Genomic DNA, 22,786 nt, shown 5'->3' on the forward strand with positions numbered 1-22,786 from the left:
CCCCAGCCCCAACACGCTCCACTGAAACTCGGGTTTGCTGAACTTTCTATATTGAGAGTATTCCAGTTTGAGGGAACCTTCTGCACCGGCCTGGTCTTGGTCCAGCATGTGTGTCAACAGAACCAAGAGGAGTCTCCAGTTCTAGAGCAAACTAAAAAGGCTGAACCACAGACGACCTCACCCAAGTCTCACCCTGGAGGGGAGGAGACGGTCTTCAAAAAAGGGTCAGAGGTTAACATTTACATGTCGTCATTTAGCAGACGCTCTTATCCAGAGTGACTTACAGTAAGTACAGGGACATTCCCCGAGGCAAGTAGGGTAAAGTGCCTTGCCCAGGGACTAAACGCCATTTTTTGCATGGCCGGGAATCGAACCGGTCACCTTCTAATCGGTAGCCCGATTCCCTAACTGCCAAGCCGTCTGACCCCCCTGATTCCGACAGCGACACCTACCTGCATGTGGTCTCCCGCCAGCACGATGCGGGTGCTCTTGCTGGCCAGGGCGAAAGGCATGATGGTCTCACACTCCATGGCCTGGGCCGCCTCGTCCAGCAGGATGTGGGAGAAGAGCCCTGGGGGAAACAGGAAGTAAACGTCAAGTCTTTTGGGAGGCCACGCCTACAATAACGTCATTCATTCGATTCCGTAGAAAGAAAGACAAAAGAGAAAAAACGGATGGCATGGGAAGGGTGGCGAGTTCACGGCAAACGCGCCTGGTCGTTGGCATGGATACAGGGGAATGGTGCTTGTGCTGGACGCTGCTGGCAACGCCATCTGTAAGCACTTCAGGCATTCGAGAAGCACGGTCTGTTTCACCTATGTGGGCCGATGGCGACAATATGCGTTGCGTAGCAGAACGGAGAGCAGTTTCAAAACAGACTAGTATCACTAGTACTAAGTAATGAGCCTGAACGGCTACGGCAACGCGAAGCAATGTTTTCCTCCTCCTGCCCGTCCCTCTCTGAACAGCCAGCGCTGGGCTGGAGCGCTGGGCTGGAGCGGAAGCCCTGATTTGAGAAGCTCAAACGCTGCTTGCCGTGTGAGGGGGGGATGAAAGAGAATAGGGTATGACTGGCAGGGAGAACAGGGGAGGGAAGGAGACAGAGAAACAGAGAGAGACAGGGACAGAGAGAGAGAAAGAGAGAGAGAGAGAGAGAGAGAGAGAGAGAGAGAGAGAGAGAGACAGAGACACAGAGAGAGAGACAGAGACAAAGACAAAGAGGATGTCGGAGGTACGGACATTTAGGAATGGTACAACAATGAACATTTGGGCCGTAGGTAAGGACCACGTATCCATGTCAACGTATCGGAGACACTGCGTTTAGTGGCCAGACGAGTCGACCACCACTGTCATGTCATTACATATTAATGACTGACACCGTGACTGACCTCCCCTCCCCAACAGTCAACAGCCAAAGGTCATCCAGGACACCAACACTCCATCACTCCACCTCCACATTGGTGAGTAGGTCAAACACACATGGCAGTGACGGACATGATGACATAGCCTTCTGTTTTCAGAGTCAGTCAAGTCCAACGGAAGGTAAAGAATGTGACTTACGCGAGCGCCAGTGTGTGTGAGTATTAAACAACGCACTGGGGACCTGCTTGTGGGAGAGACGGTGACAAGACCCAGCCCTCTGTAGGGCAAATGACATGTTCAAGGCTGCTGTCTGTTATATGACATGTTCAAGGCTGCTGTCTGTTATATGACATGTTCAAGGCTGCTGTCTGTTATATGACATGAAGACAGGTGGTGGTGGAAGAGAGGGGGGGGGGGGGCAGAAATGGTGCGAGGGACGACAACTTGTAACTTAAAAATAATTTCTATTGCACACCAATGCCTCATAGTGCTTGTGTACACATGATGACTGACAACACACTCACACACTCACACACTCACACACTCACACACTCACACACTCACACACTCACACACTCACACACTCTTCCGTGTGGCAGATGCCAGGGCACAAACCGAGCAGAAGGAGACAGGGAGGGATAGCGGCACAAATTAGACAATGGAAATGATCCGATCCCAACGCACTTGTCTGTGGCGCCTTTGCAGGCTCAACAATTTGTTATCACTACAAAGCAGAGGCATTCGCCTCCCAATTGCCTCATTTGCGGGTGATTTTCATCACTGGCAAATGCGGGAGATGAAACAGGGGAACAGGGAAGGGGGGGGTTCTAATGATGTAAAGTGCGTTCGATACAGGCAGATGGTGTTCCTAAGCAACCGCCAAGTCCCTTTGCTGAGACATTAGAGGCGGTTATTAGCTCGCGCTGACAAATTGGTTTGTTTTCAATGTCTTTTTCACACAACTTAAATGAGTAACCCCCCCCCCCCCCAGACTATCACCATCATGTCTGCCTCTAGCCGACAGCAATATGAGAAACTTCTGGGCTGATCAAAAGACAAATGTTCTCTGGCGAGTACGATAAATAAATTGTCATATTGGACCAAGACTAAGTCTGTGAAATAAAATATGCTGCAGCAACAGCTGTTAAAAAAGATCAAACCTGCTTGCGCTAGGTTAGCAATTAGCAACCCTAGCAGTAGTCTATGCAGATTTAGCATGTAGCCGTTAGCCCACTTACCGGGCTCAAGGTCGAGCTGGCAGAGGTACTGGGAGGTGCTGAGGGTGACGACCACCACGCGGTGCCTGAGGATGTCCTCCCTCCCGGGCATCTGGAACGTGTACTGTGTGTTGGAGATCAGACAGTACTGCTGCACCACCGGGTGGACCGTCTTCACCCAGCGGTTCCTGAAGTATACCCTGTGGGAGGAGGGACCGGATCGGGAGAGAAGGGAAGGGGTTCTGAGTGTTATTGACCACGGTCTGGTAAGACTTCTACTCTAAATATGAAACCGTAAAGTGTCGAAATCTATTACAAGGGAGACGGCCTGGACCCTTTAACAGTTGACTGACTGGCGATGTGTTGGTTTTCATTAACCCTAGGTGTAGGTGCAAGCCCATACGATCATGGCTCATTTGGCTCCGTTGACAGAAACCGACTGAGCAGATCCCATTCATTTGCACACAGACGGGACCTGCCTAATTGAACCCTCCCTGAAACCTGAAATCTTACACTTGGGGTTGTTAACCAGTCCATTGGTGGTTTTGCGCCTTGAGAATCACACAAGGATATATCTGACCTACTACTGAACGGCCAATGTTCCGCAACATGACACACACATTTACAACCTCCTCACTTGAGTGGGCCCACTAACCCTCGAGGGGTACACAGCCTAATACAGCCATTACAGTGGGATTGACACAGAGCTCCTGAGGAATCAGACCCCCGGTCATGTGAAACAAGTCGTTTGTTCCCCCGGAGGCCCTTTCGGCTGCCACACGTGGTCAGAGAGCGAGTCAGGGGAAAATTGCTCTCTTGTTCTTCGTGGCTTGAGACGGTTATATTGGAGGGAACGAGAGCCAGTGACACGGCGCAGAGTGCACACGAGGGACGTGAGCGTGTGTGTAGGATTCTTACCTGAGAGGTCTAGCGTGCTCATTGCCTGCTTCCACATACGGATGAAGGTAGTCCTTTATGTACAGATCTGCCGCACTGTTGGAATGGGTGCAAATGAGGACTCTGGGAAGGAGAACGTAAGATGCGTGTTAAAAACATTTAGAAAATACTAGGACATTCCCCACTCAAATCTAGTCCAATGAGATGGGCCTTTAAATAGAACGGCAGGAGTATAGGGGTGCAGTTGACCGTGGGGTCCTTATGTTCTCGTTGAACGCAACAGAACCACAGGCGACGGTCTACAGGGGTCATTTATCTTGTATTGGCTTTTAAAACATCAATTATTCATCTTCTCCCATAGAACATTCCAGCATATTCAGAAGAAAGGGTTTGAGATTAATATTGTATTCCACACAGACTACTTTATCATGTAACACACAAACCCATTTTAATACTAAACACCAAGTTTGAGCATCCAATGTCTTACATAAAACATTTAAAAAACAGAAGAACTATTCTTATTTCCATAAAAACAAGGCACAATATATTCCTTTTATAAAATACAAAAGACAGAAAGAAAGAGGAGATATCTAAAGGCCATCTTGCTACAAAACAATATCTGTTGCCGGAACAAAGCTCAACTGACGTGTCCACTGGAACGGTTCAGATTTTTGGATCACAACACTCGACGAATCAGCGGCGCGCCACTCAAACACGATCAAGCTAATCACACGCTTCAACCACCGATGACTTGCGTTCACTACAACGGACAACCGCGCACAACCCCCAACCCCCCCTCTTCAAATGACTCACTCCTATCCTCTCATAAACGCCAACTTTGCCACCGCCAAGTCCTACAAAACAGCTATTCTTCACTGGAAAATGTCAAAACCCAAGCCTGCCAAGAGGACCGGAGGGCACCCCACCCCTCTACCCTAACCCACCCATGCCCTTTCACCGGAAACCTTCCCTGGCGCGGTTAGCTCCAAATGCCCATACAACCCCCCCGGCCCCCCCTGGCCCCCATCCTCACCTGCTGTCGTCCTGCCTGAGGATGTGCTTGACGGCCTGTGCCAGGGTGAAGGTCTTGCCCGTGCCGTAGGGCCCGATGATGAGCACGGGGGGCAGGGGGATGCTGAGGGGCGTGGTGATGGCCAGGATGGCCTCCTTCTGCTTGGCGTTGAGCCGCGGGTCCAGCTGCTCGTCCCACTGCCTGCGGGGGGTGGACGAGGGGACAAGGGGGGACAGGGAGGGTGAGAAGAGGGCAAGGAGGAGGGCGTGTCCCGTGTGTGAGGTGCGGGGGTGGGGGGGGTGGGGTGTGGGGGGGGGCGAGCGTGTGCTCGGCTTTAAATAAACCGTCCGTGAGCCTGCACCGCAAGGACAGAGGAGGAAGGATAGAGGGGGTGTGTGTGGGTATGTCTTAGTATAAGTGTGTGTGGGTATATCTTAGTACAAGTGTGTGTGTGTATATCTTAGTGTGTGTGTGTGTGTAGTGAGTACGAGTGTGTGCCTCGCTCCCAAGGCAAAGTCTCCCATTACATAGGCTGGGCCTGGCCGAGGTGTGCTCCCAGCCCTGTGGACTGCGGTACGTACCGTTCAGGGCTGCAGATGGCGTTATGGGGGGTGATGGGTTGAGGGGGGGGGGGGGGAGGGGGGTGAGCGGGACAGGGGGGTGGGAGAGAGAAGGGTTAGGAGGGTTAAAACGGAGCTCTGCGCCACAGTGCAATGAGTGTCTGTGGGTGGAGAGGGGCCGTCTCAGAACGCAGCCCCGTGTATGGAGGATGAGGAGGGCAGAGTCCGCGAGGGTTGGTGAGAGACGGCTGGTGTGTACACACACACACACACACACACACACACACACTCTCTCTCTTCCAAACACATCACATTGGGGACACACACACTTGTTCCTACTTTAAAAGCACACATACACAGTGACAGTGTCAGGTTTTAACGCCGATTTTCCTGTGCCTCGCTTTTGGTACCAGGTACTTTGCTTTCCACTGCACGAGTCGACGAGAGCCAGTTCCGTGCAGTGGAAAAGCACCATTACCGACGCAGAGAAGTGGAACAGAGGCTCGGGCCAATTCCAGCCCGTCTCCGGTATTTACGGCCAATCGGCACAGCAGTCAATATTCCAAACGCGGCTAAATGTGTTGGCTGCAAAAACAAACAAGGAGGCTGATTAAGTCCATCCATTTAGCTGGCGGCGGTCCAAGCATTAAGATGCTATCGCTACGGCGTCGTATTGGTTTGGAGAAGGTAGAAATGGGGGGAAAATGTGTGCTTCCTGAATTAACATTGCCTTCATCTGCACACAACACTTTCACAAACAACTTTAGGTCAGCTGATTAAGAGTTCTGTGGAATGTACAAAACCAAACCCACTCCCCCCCCCCCCTCTCCCCCCCAAGTACATCATCAGGACACAATGTATCCACACTAAACGGTGAGAAAAGTTTGGGAATGATTAAACTTCAATCACAGCAGAGTGCTGGGATAATCCTATTCAGACAGCAGCTAACGGGGCTGTCTGAACACCAAAGGAGGATTAGGCCCCACTTTTGGGGCCTTGTCAATAAAGATTACTCGCTAACCTTTGCGTACCTGTCCACCGATGGAGTGTATCGGAAGCAGACAGCTTTTCAAAACGGCCGCCCGTCAGAAAGGCCAAGGAGTAGTGGGGGTCGCCTCTCGCAAGTTTGTGCTGTCATTCCCGACTCTCTCACACACACACACACACACACACGCACACACTGGTTGTCTAGTGAGCTCCACCTCAACCCTCCTATAAAATCTAAAATAAACCAGCTTGCAGCTGAGCTATCTTTACTGTGTGTGTATGTGTGTGTGTGTGTGTGTGTGTGTGTGTGTGTGTGTGTGTGAGAGAGAGAGTGTGTGTGTGTCGTGTACCTGTTGGGGCTCCAGGGGATGGTGGGGGTGAGGCTGGCGTCAGGGAACAGGATAGTGGTGTCTCTGATGCGGTCCAGAGCGTAGTGCATCTCGCACAGCGGCAGGCGGTTCAACTGGAATTGCAGCTCCACCTGGGAATGAACACACACACACACACACACACACACACACACACAGAGTCAGGCCCTAGTTTCAAACCCCCAAAGGGGTGATAGCCAGTTGAAGGCAGAAGGTTAATGACCACCTTTCAAAGCCTGAGACTGAGTTGAGAGGAATGCAAATGCCTTAATGGAACATTTCATGCATGAGGCCTCATCCGTCCTCTTTGATAGGAGAACGCAGCCACGGCGTTAGGGGATAACAAAGAGGTGGGGGGACCGGGGTACACTAGGGGGGCCAGGATCATTCACCTGAACCAGAAAAAATCTCCATTTGATTTGTAACCAACTGTAATCTAATACAGACCCAATTATGCGATTGCGTTACAGGAAGATGGATGGTCAGAAAGGTAACTGAAATGGGGGGTGGGGGTCATTTGTTCAGCCCAGTTCTCCTTGATATGAACGACCCTGATTTACATATCCTTCTCTCTCTCCGTAACCACTGAACCCATGCGGAGTGTCCCTGGGGCGCTAGCCGTACCTGTAGTTCCCTGTCGGGCAGCAGGCCCAGCTCCTCGCAGCAGTCCTTGCATATCCGCAGGAAGATGTAGTCCTTGGTCTTCTCCTCGATCACCGCCTCGTACACGCGCTCCTTGACCCCCGGCGGCTGCTGGTGGCCCCACTCCCGCGCCAGGGGCAGGAGGAGGACCGAGTTGACCTTGGTCATGACCAGGCGGCCCGCCAGCGTGTCCTCCGACAGCGTCTCCGTCAGCTTGAAGCGGGCGAAGAGCTGGCCGTTCTGGGCGTACTTGGCCCCGCCGGAAATGCCCGTGAGCATGAAGCTGGTGACCAGCTGGAGGTTGACCTTGATGTTGAACCTGGGAGGAGGAGGAGAGGAGGTGTTAGCAGGAGAAACCGCTTAGGGGGGGGGGGGGGCATTTTGTAGAGGTTCACGTGGTTGTTTGACGCCGTTCGAAACTACTTTTAAGTGGGACCACACGACGAGGTCGGTTGTTTGTTCCAACAACAACAAAACAAATGATTACACAGGAAGAGCGGTCAAGTGGCTACGAGTACTCGGAGGACAATAACCACAAAAGGCCAAAGCCTGTTTTTTTCGGTGCGTTTTACTTATTTATTTATTTAGTGGTGGTGCAGGAGGAGTGGAGCCGACCCCAAACAGCCTCCGTGACACTATCGCCAGAAGCTCTGCTGTGGATTCATCATCGCCACCTTCAGCGAACCCACAGATGACTAATGGCAGAGAAATCCCCCCTATTCTAGTCAACCCACAGACAAAGGAAGTGATGAAAAGTGAAGATAGGTGGGGGGGGAGGGGGGGGGGGGGCAGGGTGAGAGCAGGGTTTTGGTTCCACTCATTCTATGGAGCGAGGGATGGGCGGGCAGGGGGTCTGTGCACGTCTTTGATTCAGAGGAAATCAGAGCTGAATCGCTGTAATCCCCCCCTCCCTCCCTGTAAACCCCCCCCCCCCCCTTCACTGCCTCCTTCCTTCAGCCTGGGAGCAGCAGGTGCCTTTTAAAGTGGGGGCGGTGGATTGCGAATCACTTCCTGATTTTTGAAACACAATGGAATGACTTTCTATTCTAAAACAAATTTCCTGCTCTGGGGAATTCTCCTGGAGACACCACCTCCGAGATATGCATTATTAAAAGGGAGCGTGTGCTTGGCCGCTGGTGTGTGAGTGTAGAGAAGGACGGACACAAACACCAGAAGAACTGCTCTGACACCTTGTGGTGGGGCTGCAGTCAAACCAGACAATACTCAAGACATGATACTCATTACCAAGCCTACCCTTAGTAGGCTTCCATGAACAAAATATACTTTTTTAATATATTTTTTTAAATAATAATTCCCCCCCCCCCTTTTTTTTGTTGTCGTTTACAAAATGGCCTGGCCACCCACCCCATAATAGGTCAACAATACCTGCCTGTTCAAAAAAAATGACCTCCAACCCCCCGATCATTCACCAAAACATAACAAACAAACCCCCAGCCACGGCCGAGGACTCACTTGCTGACTTCCTTGTACTGGCCGATCTCCTCGATGTAGAGCAGGTCGTGGAGGCGGGCCTGATAGTTGTCGCGGGTCAGGCTCTTGTCCAGGACCGACTGGGTGAACAGCTGGTCGGCCGACAGCGGGATCTGGTAGCGGACCAGCAGGCTGCGCTCCAGCTCCACCGTCTCGTTGGGGCCGAACTCCACGATGGTCTTGCAGGACGAGTCCCAGCGCTTGGCCGTCATCAGGAGCTGCTGCCTGGCCTGCATCAGGTGCTCCAGGTCTGGGGGAGGGAGGTAGGGAGGACGAGAGGGAGGGAGGTGGAGAGGGAGGGAGGGAGGTGGAGAGGGAGGGAGATGGAGAGGGTGGCAGTTATGCCCTCTGGTTCTCATCTCAACGCATTTGATTCGACGAGATGAAAAAGAGTTGAAGCAAGAGGGCCATTAGGATGAGCCTCCCTGCTGGAAAACCCACTGTGTTGGTGCCAAGGTGGATTACAGGGCTAGGAGCTGTCAGCTTGGCATGTGAGAGGTTCTGACAAGCAGGGAGGTGGAACTTTCTGGGCTGTAGGACTGCAAGAACTCAGCCCGAGTACACAGCCTGGCACCTACATTCCTTTCAGTCCTAATACACCATTTTGTAGTCTTTTTTTCAGACATTTTGGTTTGTTTTTCTCGTCGGCGTACCTTCTATGGAGGCGGCGTCCACCATGATGCGCTGCATGAGCACGGGCTCCGAGCCAAAGTCGAAGACAATGGTCTGGCGGAAGGTGCCGAAGATCTCGGTGCTGAAGCCCACCGCCACCGTGTACGTGCAGTGGTCCATGCCGTTGTCGCCCGGCGCCTCCTCGCCCGGCGTCCATTCCTGGCAGGCCTCGGGCGCCGCCCGCAGCCTGGGGCTCGGCCCCGAAGACGCCTCGGCGCCGGCCGACACGCCCGTGATGAAGAAGTGGGGCCGGTGGGCGTCGTAGAGGAGGGCGATGCGGTACAGCTTCCTGGCCGGCTGGGGGGAGGAGGGGAGAGAGAGAGTTGAGTTTCGCCCACCCTGAGCCAGTGTGGAACACCAGTTAGGGAACGACAATGTGTGTTTACAGACCAAGGGCCTCTCTCTCTCTCTCAGGACTGAGACAAGACTGGCTTCATGGACAAGTGATTGAGAGTCTGGTGTCCTACCTTGCAGAACAAGGAGAAGGTCCAGGAGTGGGAGGACTTCTTAGTGGTGACGGTCACCGACAGGCTGGAGCTGGTCTCCACGTTGACTCCGTCCAGATAGTCACTCAGCTGGGACAGGAAAAACCAGACAGCAAGGTCAGGAGACTCAGCTGACCACAATAACATTCTACACTGGAAGCCTAAATCACACTGTGTCACGAACAACCCCCAAAAAACCCATCTTGGACCCAAGACAAAAAAAGACAACAAAAAAAATACTAAAAAACCCCGGAAGGATCTTTCCGGAAGCGCGGCCAAATCTGCTGGGGCACGCTCACCACTTTCTCGGGCGAGAGGGAGTTCATCCACTTCTCGATGAGGGCCTCCATGTAGTTCTCGGTGAAGTGCTTGCTCTCCTGGTGCTGCTTGAGGCGGATGAGGCGCGAGGCGTAGCGCTTCTGCCACTCCATCAGCTCCCCCTGGGAGTGGGCGGAGGTGCACTGGGCCCCGTAGCGACACAGGCCCAGCTCCAGGAACCTGGGGAGGACGGGGGGGGTGTGGAGGAGAGGAAGAGAGATGATAGGAGGAGAGGAAGAGAGATGATAGGAGGAGAGGGAAAAAGGACAGGACGGGAGAGGATGAAAAGGAGGAAGATGAGGGCGAGGGAGAAAGAGAGTGAGTATAGAGAACAGACTTAACATTCTAGAACAGGCCTGGTCGCCATGCATGAGCAGCATTGGTCGCGGTTTCCGACCCCCTTGGGGGGGGCACAGCGTTACCTCTTGCACAACGTGTACTCCTCACTGCTGGTCACTCCTCTGGGAGGGGGGCGGAACTGCCAGCCGTCCTGCACCTCTGTGGACACACAAACCCCCCCCAGGATCAGAACAGCGTCCCTTAACCCAAGCGTCCATCGCAAAACGACAACCACCGATCCAACCTACGTGGGTTGATCCATCGGCTCGGTAGATTCTACGAATGGCGCGGTTTAGTCTGACTAAGCAACCGCAAGAAATCTTTATGAAAAAAAACAACTAGCCCGACGTTAAGACTCTCGCCTTTCGGCTGAAGCGAAAATGAAATGCGGGAGAGCTCGATCAGCATTTGTCAGCGGGCGCCGTTCACTTTCACCTTTGCACAAAGGATAGGGGAGAACTTTGGGGAGAACACAGTGACACTACCCAGGTTAAAGTGACAAGACAAGGGTGTGAATGGACCTCACCTTCCTCCGTCTCTTCCGTGTACTCTGGCGCCATCTCCCCGTTCACAGTCTGGGAGAGAGAGAGACGGGAGGAGAGCGTGAGCGAGAGAGCAAGAGAAGAACTGGTTCTTAGAGGCACGATGCAATGGCATCCATGTATGGTGCCTGACTAGATGTTCTTTCAGAGCCTGCAGGCCTAACACATGATGTATTGACAGAGATAAAACATTTTAATTTTTAAGATACGGGACCACTTACTTCAATTTCGGAGAGAAGCATTTTTAATCTAGTCAGGTCCTTTGTGACGATCCCATTCTGTAAAGGCGGCACAGGAAATAGCGTTACAACACCCGTTGTGTGATGGCAGCGGCGCATCGAGGAACGTACGTTTGGGGTGTCTATTTCAAAAGGCTTGGAAAAGAGGAAGCTGTTTGGGTTTCAAGGAACCACCCAACCCATCTGTCTCCTTGTAAAAACTCCAGCCTAACCTTAACCCAATTTCATTTGCCGGCAGGTCAAATCTGACAACGGGGCATAATATGATATCACATTCAATAGGCCTGATGGTATTACTGTTGCAGGCTGGAGGCTTAACCTCTTATTTTTATCACAGAGTAAGTGCGGCCTGTCCAATCATGTCCAACTTGATCAATTCCGAAACAGGAGTTTCCAATTACGCTTTTTCCAATTAAGCAAAATTCATAGCTTTGGCATTTGGGTTCCCGAGGAGTTCAGGCTTTTGTGTTTGGCGACTGCATGTAATCTTTAATTGGAAGTTTGATAAAGACTCAAGAAATAAAGGACGAAAGGAGAGAAGATTTGATCGTTTTTTGTAATTAGGTTTGATTTCCACCAGGCAAATCCATCAACACTCCAATCTGCACACATTGTTTGAAAGCTAATTGGGTGTATCTGACACAACCACATTTATTTGAACAACTGAAGAAAAAAATGAGCATGGGGGGGGGGGGGGCAGCAACAACTGAGATGAAGGAAGAACAAACACAGGCAGAGGGGACAGTAGAAAGAGGGAGGAGCACAGTCCGTTCAGAGCGCACAGCAGTCCTACCATGGGCTCTCCAAACAGGGACTTGGAGAGAATGCTGGCCACTTCCTGCAGGCTACCGTCCAGCAGCATGAGGCGCAGGCTGGCCTGGAACGACCCGTCTGCCCTGGCCAGCTCCTCAGCCAGCACTGCAACAACACAGCAGGGTCAGCAGGTTCACACACGCTAGCTTGGAATAGGGCAGCTTAGCATGGCGTATCTTAGCATAGCATGGCCAGTGGTGCCATGTTCACTGGAGAGTTTAACGCTACTAGCTAATTTGCCGTGGTAGTAGAGGTTTTTACGTTGGCTGAGATTAATGATAGCCAATATAATTAAACACTGCCGACGAAAAAGAGGGCTTAAACCTAGGCACACCGAATTGAATTGGCCGCAAAGTGAACTTTGGCTCAGACACAAATTCCCATCATGATTTCAACCCATTTCTGGCAAAGATGGTTATATTTGTCTGCTTGGTGGAAATAAGCTACCTGTGCCGTTTAAACCATCTACATCGTCAGCAAACGGAAACATGGAATTGTTCTGCTCACCGTGTTTGCAGTCCTCATCAGCTTGATCATAGTTTTTCTGGAGGGACAAGACAGACAACACACAAGTCAGACCAGTAACATGGCCGCCACAACAAAGGAAGGATCTTATGTATATAAAGCTGTCAGTCTTAGGCAAGTGCCCAGAAAGGATATCTTTGCTTCTCAGTGGAGTCACTGGGAATATAATTATAGTACTTAAGTAGTCGCTATAATCTCTGGGCTTAAGCAGGGGGTATAATTTTAGTGTTCAACGGAGATAACTCGGTACAGTTGGAGCTGTAGAAAGGAGGGGGTGGGGGGACGGGTAATCTTTCCCTGTTTCATCTACTTCAGAAAATACATATGGTCCTCAGAGCTGAGTCAATAGTCAAATAAAAACATATTTTGCAATTAAAACAAACTGGCTTTAACCCAAATTAGTTTCAACCCCTTGTTGGAATAACAGCACTTTCAGACTTTTTTTTTTGGTCACTTCTGGAAAATTCCAGAATTCCTACTTTCAAAGCTTAATAATGTGGACGTTATTACCACAGTGACTCACACAGTGCCTCCGCACACAAAACTTGCAGATTTATAGTTTCTTTTTTGAATTCCCCCCAAAATTGAGGAAATTCCTCACTTAGACTGTGCTCAATAAACACTCTAGTTACTACAGCCATGGTAAACAGTTTCAAACAAATTACATATTTGTGGGGACTTGGACTGTACTGACTGAGGAAGATTCACAGTACAGTCTCAAGAGTCAGTCCCACAGTCAAGTCAGTCCCAGAGTCAGTCCCAGGGACCGTGAGTGGCACCCCAGGGGGAATTGGCAGGGCCCTCCTCACCAGCTGCAGGAAGGCGGCGATCCTGAAGAGGAAGGCGCGGCTGCGGAGGGGCGTGGTGGCATCGGGGGCAGCGCTGGGCGGGGCCGGGGGTCCGAGGGTCAGCAGAACGTCGGTGCAGTGGCTGACGGCTGCCTCGTACTCCCGCCTCGCTAGGGATCCGCTAGCTTCTTCACATGACTTTTCCGCTCTCCTGTCCGCCATGACTCAGGGACAGAATGTCTGTGTAGTGAGGGGGGGGGGAGAGGGAGAGACAGACAGACAAACAGACAGGGTATTAATGCCATTTCAAATATGATACAATAAACCATTTGTTGACACATGGTTCCATTAGCTGTTGAGTAAAGCCTCATTGTGGCTCGGCAACCAGATTTTGCAGATTTTGGGTCAGTTTCCCTTGGTAAATTACATTTTGTCTGGCAAGTTAGCTGATCTTAGTTTAGTTTCAGCAACAGCAAGACCTCATTCTCCCCAGGAGGTCAATATTGGGTTGAGGGAGAGAGGTGTGGGAATAGGCCACATGCTATTTCTGTAATGAGTTAGTAGGCCATTTGTTGACACTCACATTTATAGAGTTGAGATATCAGGAATGGGGCTGGGAATACAACACACTCCAAAAAAACTAAACCAGAGCCACACAGGCCAAAACTTCAAATAACCCGCGTCTTCACAGGTGGCTTACAACATTCCCTAAATGTCCCCTGCCCCCCTTTCAAAACCACCTTCCTCACACATGCGGCCGGTTGAACAAAACGCTGAGGGAAGAGCCAAGTATCACATCCTCATTCGCCGGCCATGTCACCGCTCAGGCCCCATGTCACCGCTAAGGCCCGGCACGCCTCCTCCCACCTCCTCTTCCTGCGCAGCGTAGCCTTTACGGCTGTGCCCCTTGAGCGTGTCGGCTTGGGTTAACGACACCACTGGCGGTGAGCTGGAGTCGGCACCACGAAGAGATGTGCACGCTCGCGGGGCCCCGGAGGCCGATGACACTTGGGCATCGACGAGAAGTTCCATGTTGATTTAGTCAAATCTAAAATTGAGCTAACACTTTTCGAAGGGGATTCCGCTCGTGTGAAAAGCACGTTGTCGTGTACTGTAATCCGAGAACGCTAGCCCATGGGTGATATTAATGCATTTACAAGTCAAATATTACGACTTCAAAACTGAAGCATGTTGACTGGGCTGGCAGCGTTTACAGCGATCCTGGGTGGACACTGCAGAGTGCAGTGTCCTCTAGTGTTAATCACATCAAAGAGCCTGACCATCCAGGGATTCAGAGGTAGACTGCCACAAATAGACACACACGCACACAACTGAGTGTAGTGTAATTTACACTAATGAGAAATAGCCTTGAGCGGACAAGTGGGGCTTGTGTGTATGTGAGATGATATGCTTGCGCGTTAGCCCAGCATGTGTGTTTGAGTGTGTGTGGTGATGATGATACAGTAACTTTCTTTGTAGACCCGAGTGACTTTTGTTATCATTTTTCACCAAGTCAACCCTGCCCCCTGGCCAGTATGCCCCAGGAGGGAAAGTCAACTCACCGTGGAAGGACCTGAAGACACACAACAGAAATGTAACAAAATTCCCCCATTTTGTTTTATCAGGGCTTCCGACAGTCCTTGACTGTGAACAAAGGCTGCTGTTCCACAGTTGGGTCTACTGTACAGTTTCTGAGAACATTCAGGCCTGGGCCAGTGGGCCTACAAACTACAACACTGTGTATGTAATCTGCTGGCCTGGCACCTTCTGAGTCAACAAGCTCTGTCTGAGAGATCATTTCCACTGAGTAAATCACACAGATTTTGCTTCTACACCAATTTAGCATGAGGACAAATGGCCTAAAATATGACCTGTGTGCTTGGCTACTAACCAGAAAATATACATTGAAATTTGGCAGCTTTGGGATTGTTATTACATAAGCCCAAGTAACAAACAAAGTACTTCTGATAAAACCAAAGTGACTAACATGTTTTTTTGGCATTTGCTCAATCCTTTGCACATTGTGTCCACGCCATGTAGACAAGATGGAATCTGAGGACACACAATACATGACAATCTCATGGAACTTTATCAAACTATTATTGCTTTGGTAGTGCAGTATTAAAAACATTGGCAAAGGCCATATATCAGTGTCCAATATGGCTAGTAGGACAACATACCATTTCAGATTCTAGGCTGCGTTACAATGAGTTTAACTGAGGAGCATAGTAGTTTTAAGTACAACGGAATCATGAGAGACATTGTCATATTAGTAAATGGTCACTCCAAAAAAGGTATGTGCTATATGGTGATAAAAATAAAAACAGTCTATTTTGAGATTCCGGGTCAGTTAATAATAGATGTACCATGTCTGTTTGCGTGCCACTACTTGTCCATCATCGGTATTAAAACAACACTGTGTGGAAGCAACGCTGTGTAGCTTGCTGCGTTCGCTAGCTCAGATTTGTGCAATATTCGAACGGAGGGCTTTTCTAATGTCTGTGGTTTTCAGCTAGCTAACTAACCACTTCACGTAGGCTACCTGCAAACAGATTTTAGTCCGACACAATTATTTCAAGTATTGTGCTTGAAAATTAGAAGGTGCAATTTGTTTGAGTAAGGCATGTCGATGAAAATGTTAATAAACGTAATTTAAATCAATGTTAAATGACTTATTTTAACAAGTCTGGAGGGTGGAAAATGGATTGGCTAATTAGCTCGTCTAGCAATATTTGTAGCTAGCAATGTACTGATAGCTAAGCTAACTAGCTCGCCAGGTTTCACGGCAATGCTGCGGGGAAACAGAAATATCTAAATGTGTTGCAGTTAACTTGATAATTTGCACATGGATAAGTAAACACTGAACTATCAAAAACACGGGTTTCCACAATAACGTTAGCTGAATAGCCAAAATATGGCCTTTTTTGGTATTGGCACCAATCTAACAAGTATACCAGAATGGCAAGGATAGCAAGCGAGCTAACGTTAGCCTAGTTAGCTAAATGGTCCGGGCCTGTAATTTTGGCTCGGTTTTAATGCATCTACAATTGTCATGTCATCATGTTGTGGTATCAGCATGACTGTTATACCTTCATTAGTCTCATAATGTGTTACGGACGGATGTAATGTCAGTGTCTTTGCCTCTGAAAAAGACGATTGAAAGGACTGGAAATGGGAAGTCTACACTTACCTAGCTTTACTTTCTACGCCATCTTGGATCCACTTGTCAGCCCATCGCAAAGCATAGTGGGATGTACTCATCTGAAGGTTGAGGGGATTTGGGTGCGTTTGTGTAGTTAGGTAGCGTATTTGATACTAAACTCGTTCCTAGCGCAGCCAGTCTACATTAACACGACTAGTTTTCAAACACATTACCACTAACTGACGATCAAACCGGTAATTGTACTCTGTACCACAGTAAAGTGTAGCTACAGTAAAGAATTATATAACAGTCCTAGCTACAAACACCACACATTACTTTTGTATAAAGTAGTCTACTTTATACATTGATTGGAATTCATATTTTGCATATCAGAAGTATATTTGGAATTATTAATCATGGCATATGTTTTTGATAATAGAGTCGTAAAATACAATTTTTTTGTTAAAAGTCTTATTTTCCACTCTCTCTCTTTTTAATTCAACTTTAGAGTATCCGTCACGTTTCTGTTCAAAAGAAATGCATGTTACCAACATACTCAACTCCTCGTAAACATCTTGCATAAGCTCACCAAATAAGTCTTCATTCAGCTTCGGTGTCAGCTGTGTTAACTGTAATATTTACTGTCATCACTAGATGGCTACACAGCCCCTGTATGGACCTTTCCTGGAGCACAACAGCTTGGTGTTCTTGTTTAATAAACAAAATACAGACGTTTTCTCCAGGTGAGAACGCTTTAATGTTACATTTTAAAGTAGACATAAAAAATGTGTTTTTATTTTTTATTTCAGCAAGCTATGATGCTGCTCTAAACTAAAATCCCAACAACAGTTACATGAAATAAAAGGTAGTTGGACCAAGAAAATGAATTTGTGATACAGAATCTTGAAAGGATATACACCTTTTTGTAGAAATGAGAACGCTTCATATAAAGGGCCATCATTTATGTTCAACTAGTACATGCAAATGGCATTGCATTCTGTCAGTAAAACAATGGTGACTTGTATACAGTAATGGTTCCAACCTTGCAGTTCTTTAGAACAAAAAAAATGTAACTAAGTGTGGTGGTATTTGACACTCCAACAGTGATGGCTGAAGTTGCAGTGGGAATCATGTTTGATGCACAGTTCACTATTATTGTTTATTGAAAAAAAAAAAAAACAAATGAGAAAAAAAAACGATGCTCTTGGTTTTGCGATTACTGCAGATTGTGGATCATCTCCTCTTTGGCGATGAGATGTGTGGTTTTGTTGACCAGGGACATGAGGGAGTTGAGTTTGTGAGACCAGTCATTCAGGAGGTCGTTGGGGTCCTTGGGTCTCTGGAAGTTGATAATGCCGGCTAGCCGGTCCACCTTTGCGTAAATGGTCTTGTTGACAACCAGGTTAGAAAGGAACTCTTCAGACTCCTGCATAAAATATTGCAATTACATAATTAGAATATTCAGCACTTCAAAATGTCTCCTAAAAACAGTGATTGGTATTACCATTAGAAAGGTCCTCACAAAACATTTTAGACAACTGCAACCACATTTTCCATTTCAGATGAGTCTCTCTTCTCCACAGTCTGCATCCACAAGGGTGGAAGGCCACGTTCATAATTTCTCTCCCTACTGTAACTGCCGGAGTGACTGATATAAAGATCAGATGAGCGGAGCTGCTTACATCGACTGAGAGGTCGAGAAGTCCTGCCATCCTCTTCATTGTGATCCTGGTGTAATACTTGGCCATAATTCTTATGTTCTGAGCAGGAGAGGGAAAAAAAAGTTCATAAATATGCAACTCAGCGGCACAACTGCATTTGCATAAAATATTCTAATGAGAGGGAAATTATTCAACATGGATTTTTTTTTTTATGGCACATTGTGTACCAATGAAGGTCAAACTACACGCCTGTCCCTGTTACAAGAACAGTGTGAGACCTGTAATCGATTCACCAATCAACATAAGGCTATACCATGGCAGCATGCGCTCCAACGTGTAACTTACATGTTCCACCACGCGGTTCTTGAGGTCCTTCCACCTCTTCTCCCCGTCCTCTGTGCAGTCGAAGACGTCGGTGGCCGGGCTGTCGGGGGAGCCCTCCCTCAGCTCCTTCCCATAATCCTCCACCAAGGCGGCCCAGCGCATCAGCTCCATGGTGGTGAACTGCTTCAGGAGGTCCCTGGAGAAGGGAAGGGGAGGGAGGGGGAAAGAGCTCAAACCGTGAGCGACCGCTTTGAGCCCCACGAAAAACTCTGTCCAGCTACTACTCAATACTTGAGTCTGGAGGTATTGAACCTAGGACTGCTTTCCTCTACAAAGGGGCTGCGTGTTGGCAACAAATTGGTAAAGGGGACCTTTCACTCTTCCATTGAGCCGTTAACACAACACACCACTTAACTCCTCTCCCTTCCATTAATGCTTTTTAACGAAACAAAAAAAGCCCATTAAAAGAGCTGGGTCCTGTAGTAAATTAAATGTTTTTCTGAAATGGATTGTGGCTTTCAACTTGCTAGATTTGTCGAGGGGGAAATAGGAGCATGTGGGGGGACAACGTGGCTCACTTGTATTTGGGGATTTCTTCCAATTTCTTGTCAGCGTTGATTCTGTGCACCAGGTCGGACTGCTCGTTGTCGTAGGGAGCCAGGATCACGTACAGCACCACGCTCTTGAGAGCCTGCGGAGGACACATGCTCACCAGTTAACCCTCCCATACCCTCCTCAGCCTGTACACTGACATCACCATACCTCCTCAGCCTGTACACTGACATCACCATACCTCCTCAGCCTGTACACTGACATCACCATACCTCCTCAGCCTGTACACTGACATCACCATACCTCCTCAACCTGTACACTGACATCACCATACCTCCTCAGCCTGTACACTGACATCACCATACCTCCTCAGCCTGTACACTGACATCACCATACCTCCTCAGCTGTACACTGACATCACCATACCTCCTCAGCCCGTACACTGACATCACCATACCTCCTCAGCCCGTACACTGACATCACCATACCTCCTCAGCCTGTACACTGACATAACCATACTTCCTCAGCCTGTACACTGACATCACCATACCTCCTCAGCTGTACACTGACATCACCATACCTCCTCGGCCTGTACACTGACATCACCATACCTCCTCAGCCTGTACACTGACATCACCATACCTCCTCAGCCTGTACACTGACATCACCATACCTCCTCAGCCTGTACACTGACATCACCATACCTCCTCAGCCTGTACACTGACATCACCATACCTCCTCAGCCTGTACACTGACATCACCATACCCTCCTCAGCCTGTACACTGACATCACCATACCTCCTCAGCCTGTACACTGACATCACCATACCTTCTCAGCCTGTACACTGACATCACCATACCTCCTCAGCTGTACACTGACATCACCATACCTCCTCAGCTGTACACTGACATCACTATACCTCCTCAGCCTGTACACTGACATCACTATACCTCCTCAGCCTGTACACTGACATCACCATACCTCCTCAGCCTGTACACTGACATCACCATACCTCCTCAGCTGTACAATGACATCACCATACCTCCTCAGCCTGTACACTGACATCACCATACTTCCTCAGCCTGTACACTGACATCACCATACCTCCTCAGCCTGTACACTGACATCACCATACCTCCTCAGCTGTACAATGACATCACCATACCTCCTCAGCTGTACACTGACATCACCATACCTCCTCAGCCCGTACACTGACATCACCATACCTCCTCAGCCTGTACACTGACATCACCATACTTCCTCAGCCTGTACACTGACATCACCATACCTCCTCAGCCTGTACACTGACATCACCATACCTCCTCAGCCTGTACGCTGACATCAGCGCAAGTGAAAGGTGATCACAATACTAAACACGGCTTTGTTCCCGAGAAAAATGCTTTTATCAATCCCGTCGGTTGTAATTAAAATTGAAGATCCACGTTTACCTGTTGCCACTTGGAGTTGTCCTCCAGGATGCAGGGGGTGTCGTAAATGGCCCGGTAATGTTTGCAGATGGACACGTAGGAGCCTTCATGCAGGTCCACCTGGATCATCAGGTTGTAGTACTTCAGCTTGGACTCCTGGGCAAGTGGAGGGAGCGTCACCAGTTAGGTTAGCAGTGGGGAGGGGGGGAAGAACTTCACACGACACTGCCTTCTTGAGTATTAGAAATGACCCAGAGTTCCCAACCGCGTGCTCTCTCCGTCTCACCTCGGTGCCCTCCTCCGTGAAGAACTTGGTGTTGATCTTCTTGCTGATGATTTGGGTGCGGATGTAGTCCTTGACCGCGATGCACAGTCTCATCTGTTCCAGGATGAACTCCACCTTCTCCTTCTTCTCCATGGAGCCGTACGTCTCGACCTACGAACAGAAAAGGACGCCGTCAACCCCGTCGAGCTATTATTCATGTGACCCCAGATTCTCTGCCAACGGCAATGCTGTCAGTCATGCTCTTCAGTGTTTGCGGGAAGTAGGCCGGTTAGCAAAGTGTGCGATAAAAACAAACTTTCTGGTGAGACCGGTCGAGGCTTGAAGGCTCACCTGGAGCTCCTGAAGAATGGCAGCTGCCTCTGTGACCTCTCCACTCTTCTCCTTGATGTTGGCTAAGGTACGTGTCAACCTGGCTCGCTCAATCTCCACATAGATCTGAGAAGAGCAAACAACTTTTCAAAGTCCATAAAGAGAACAGACATTTGCCAAGTTTGCCACCAAAAAAAAGGTGCTATTTCGGTGGAAACTTTCGTTTTGTTACGGAGTGGTAGCAGTGCATCTTTAGCAAGGACATGTGTTACTGTTCGTTGAGATCACCCACCTTGCCGGCAGTCACAGTGCGTAGCGTGTCAATGAGCCTTAACTTGATTGGGAGATCAGTCACTTCGTCCACATACTTGTAACATTCCTGAACCATCTTTGCAACAGCCTGGCAGGGGAAGAGAGTAAGAATTCAGTTAACAACGATGTCTAAAATACCCAGTGGTGTCAACATAATTTAACATTTCCATGATAAGAGATGTAGACTTAAGAGGTGAAAGGATCGTTTACTCACTTTAAATTACAGTAACTATAGTAAATCAAAGCGTCTTTTTCCACATTGTTTTAAGTCAAGTTGGTGTTCCTAAAGGCTGTTAGTCTCACCTGTTTGAGCTGACTCCTTCTCTTGGAGAGAAGCATGATGTTCTCGTTCAGAGCATCCCAGTCCTTGGCATCATGGCACATCTGCACCACTGTAACCAGGATTTTAGAAGTAGACACCATGTCCGACGCCTGTGTGCGTGGATTTATGTAATGGTTACTTTGCGTACGTGACGCGCCAGTAAGGGGTGCGTGCATAATTTGTGTGTGTGTGTGTGTGTACAAAGCACCTGAAAGGAGCGTGAAATTGAAAAATAAATAATAATTTTGCTGTTCAGAGGGTGTTTAGGAAACGTCTACTGACCGTTCGTGTTTGCTTCTCCAGAGACAACAAGCTCTCAATGGCCTCCTGCAGTCTGCCCTCCTGTAAAACAATGTCAAGTCCGCATTGAAGATGGTGTTCGCAGCTAACTAAATGCAAGTTTCAGTTTTGTCACACAAGTAAGCTACTGTGTAGTAATCTAAGGCAATTTTATCATAGCTAACATTAGCTTGGCTACACTTACCGCATATACATGGCTAGCACTAGCTAGCTACGGTACATATACCACATGATAGTCATGTCTCTGGTAAACTAATACGTGAGATGTGTCATTAACGCCCTACTGCCTTGTAATTGGTAAATTAGATTGAAGTACTAGCGCTTATGTTTTGCTTGATACCTGGTTGCTCGGCTAACCAACAAGCAAGTTAACGTAAAACTATCTAGCCTAGCTAGCCTATGCACCATGACTCAGCCAGCGCTGGCCTCATTCAATCTCGACTTACTTTTGCCATTTTCTCGCACTCGGGAATGCGTTGTTCTACAGTAGAACTGTAATCAACCTCCATTTTCACAATCTTTCCATCGGATCTCTCGGATCTCTCCAACTCAGCCATGTTTGCCATCGAAAAGGTTGAACGTCAACAATGAAATGTCAAATTTCTGCAGCTAGTGCTATCACTAACTAGCTCGCCACTGTTACGCCTTGCTACAGGAAACAAATGAACACTGGCCAATCAAAAACGAAAACGCACAAATCACTTAGCGCGCCTGAAGGACCCAAAGAGGACCCCTCTAAATTACTTTTTTTACAGACAGCAAACAGACTAAGAAAAGCTATTTTTTTTGCATTAAAAAATTGCTTTCACTTTGTATCATAGAAGACCATTCTGTACCCCTCATATTTATTGTATTGATTAATCATTATAAACAAAACAATTGCACTTTTCTTA

At 48.7% G+C, this 22,786-nt stretch overlaps 2 protein-coding genes across 6 annotated transcripts in view; both read right to left on the reverse strand.

The window, feature by feature from the left end:
- The window catches only part of helz (helicase with zinc finger), a 37,297-nt gene extending 20,743 nt beyond the window's left edge, over positions 1–16,554 (reverse strand). For 2 of the 5 annotated variants that reach the window (XM_047043466.1, XM_047043463.1), the window contains exons 1-18: positions 16,448–16,554; positions 13,279–13,497; positions 12,452–12,488; positions 11,925–12,049; positions 11,114–11,170; positions 10,877–10,925; positions 10,434–10,509; positions 9,993–10,191; positions 9,676–9,783; positions 9,190–9,505; positions 8,519–8,786; positions 7,028–7,364; positions 6,386–6,516; positions 5,070–5,078; positions 4,510–4,689; positions 3,498–3,599; positions 2,601–2,779; positions 453–571 (exon numbers count right to left, since the gene is read on the reverse strand). In XM_047043466.1, the coding sequence (XP_046899422.1) occupies positions 453–571; positions 2,601–2,779; positions 3,498–3,599; positions 4,510–4,689; positions 5,070–5,078; positions 6,386–6,516; positions 7,028–7,364; positions 8,519–8,786; positions 9,190–9,505; positions 9,676–9,783; positions 9,993–10,191; positions 10,434–10,509; positions 10,877–10,925; positions 11,114–11,170; positions 11,925–12,049; positions 12,452–12,488; positions 13,279–13,479 (2,493 nt within the window). In that variant the 5' untranslated portion in view covers positions 13,480–13,497; positions 16,448–16,554. Of the gene's footprint in view, positions 1–452; positions 572–2,600; positions 2,780–3,497; positions 3,600–4,509; positions 4,690–5,069; positions 5,079–6,385; positions 6,517–7,027; positions 7,365–8,518; positions 8,787–9,189; positions 9,506–9,675; positions 9,784–9,992; positions 10,192–10,433; positions 10,510–10,876; positions 10,926–11,113; positions 11,171–11,924; positions 12,050–12,451; positions 12,489–13,278; positions 13,498–15,244; positions 15,310–16,447 lie in introns of all 5 variants that reach the window. The other 3 variants (XM_047043468.1, XM_047043467.1, XM_047043465.1) reach the window with 2 other exon arrangements.
- A 1,001-nt stretch (positions 16,555–17,555) lies between these two features.
- Positions 17,556–22,560, reverse strand: psmd12 (proteasome 26S subunit, non-ATPase 12). Its single transcript, XM_047044194.1, has 11 exons — positions 22,340–22,560; positions 21,876–21,935; positions 21,575–21,703; positions 21,252–21,359; positions 20,981–21,085; positions 20,651–20,800; positions 20,386–20,520; positions 18,963–19,075; positions 18,406–18,580; positions 18,082–18,159; positions 17,556–17,825 (listed from the first exon to the last, which is right to left on the reverse strand). The coding sequence occupies exons 1-11, from the start codon at positions 22,457–22,459 to the stop codon at positions 17,616–17,618; spliced, it is 1,383 nt and encodes a 460-aa protein (XP_046900150.1). The 5' UTR covers positions 22,460–22,560; the 3' UTR covers positions 17,556–17,615.
- Between the last annotated feature and the right edge of the window lie 226 nt (positions 22,561–22,786).

Source organism: Hypomesus transpacificus, chromosome 21, assembly GCF_021917145.1.
Source record: "Hypomesus transpacificus isolate Combined female chromosome 21, fHypTra1, whole genome shotgun sequence".
Lineage (NCBI taxonomy): Eukaryota > Metazoa > Chordata > Actinopteri > Osmeriformes > Osmeridae > Hypomesus > Hypomesus transpacificus.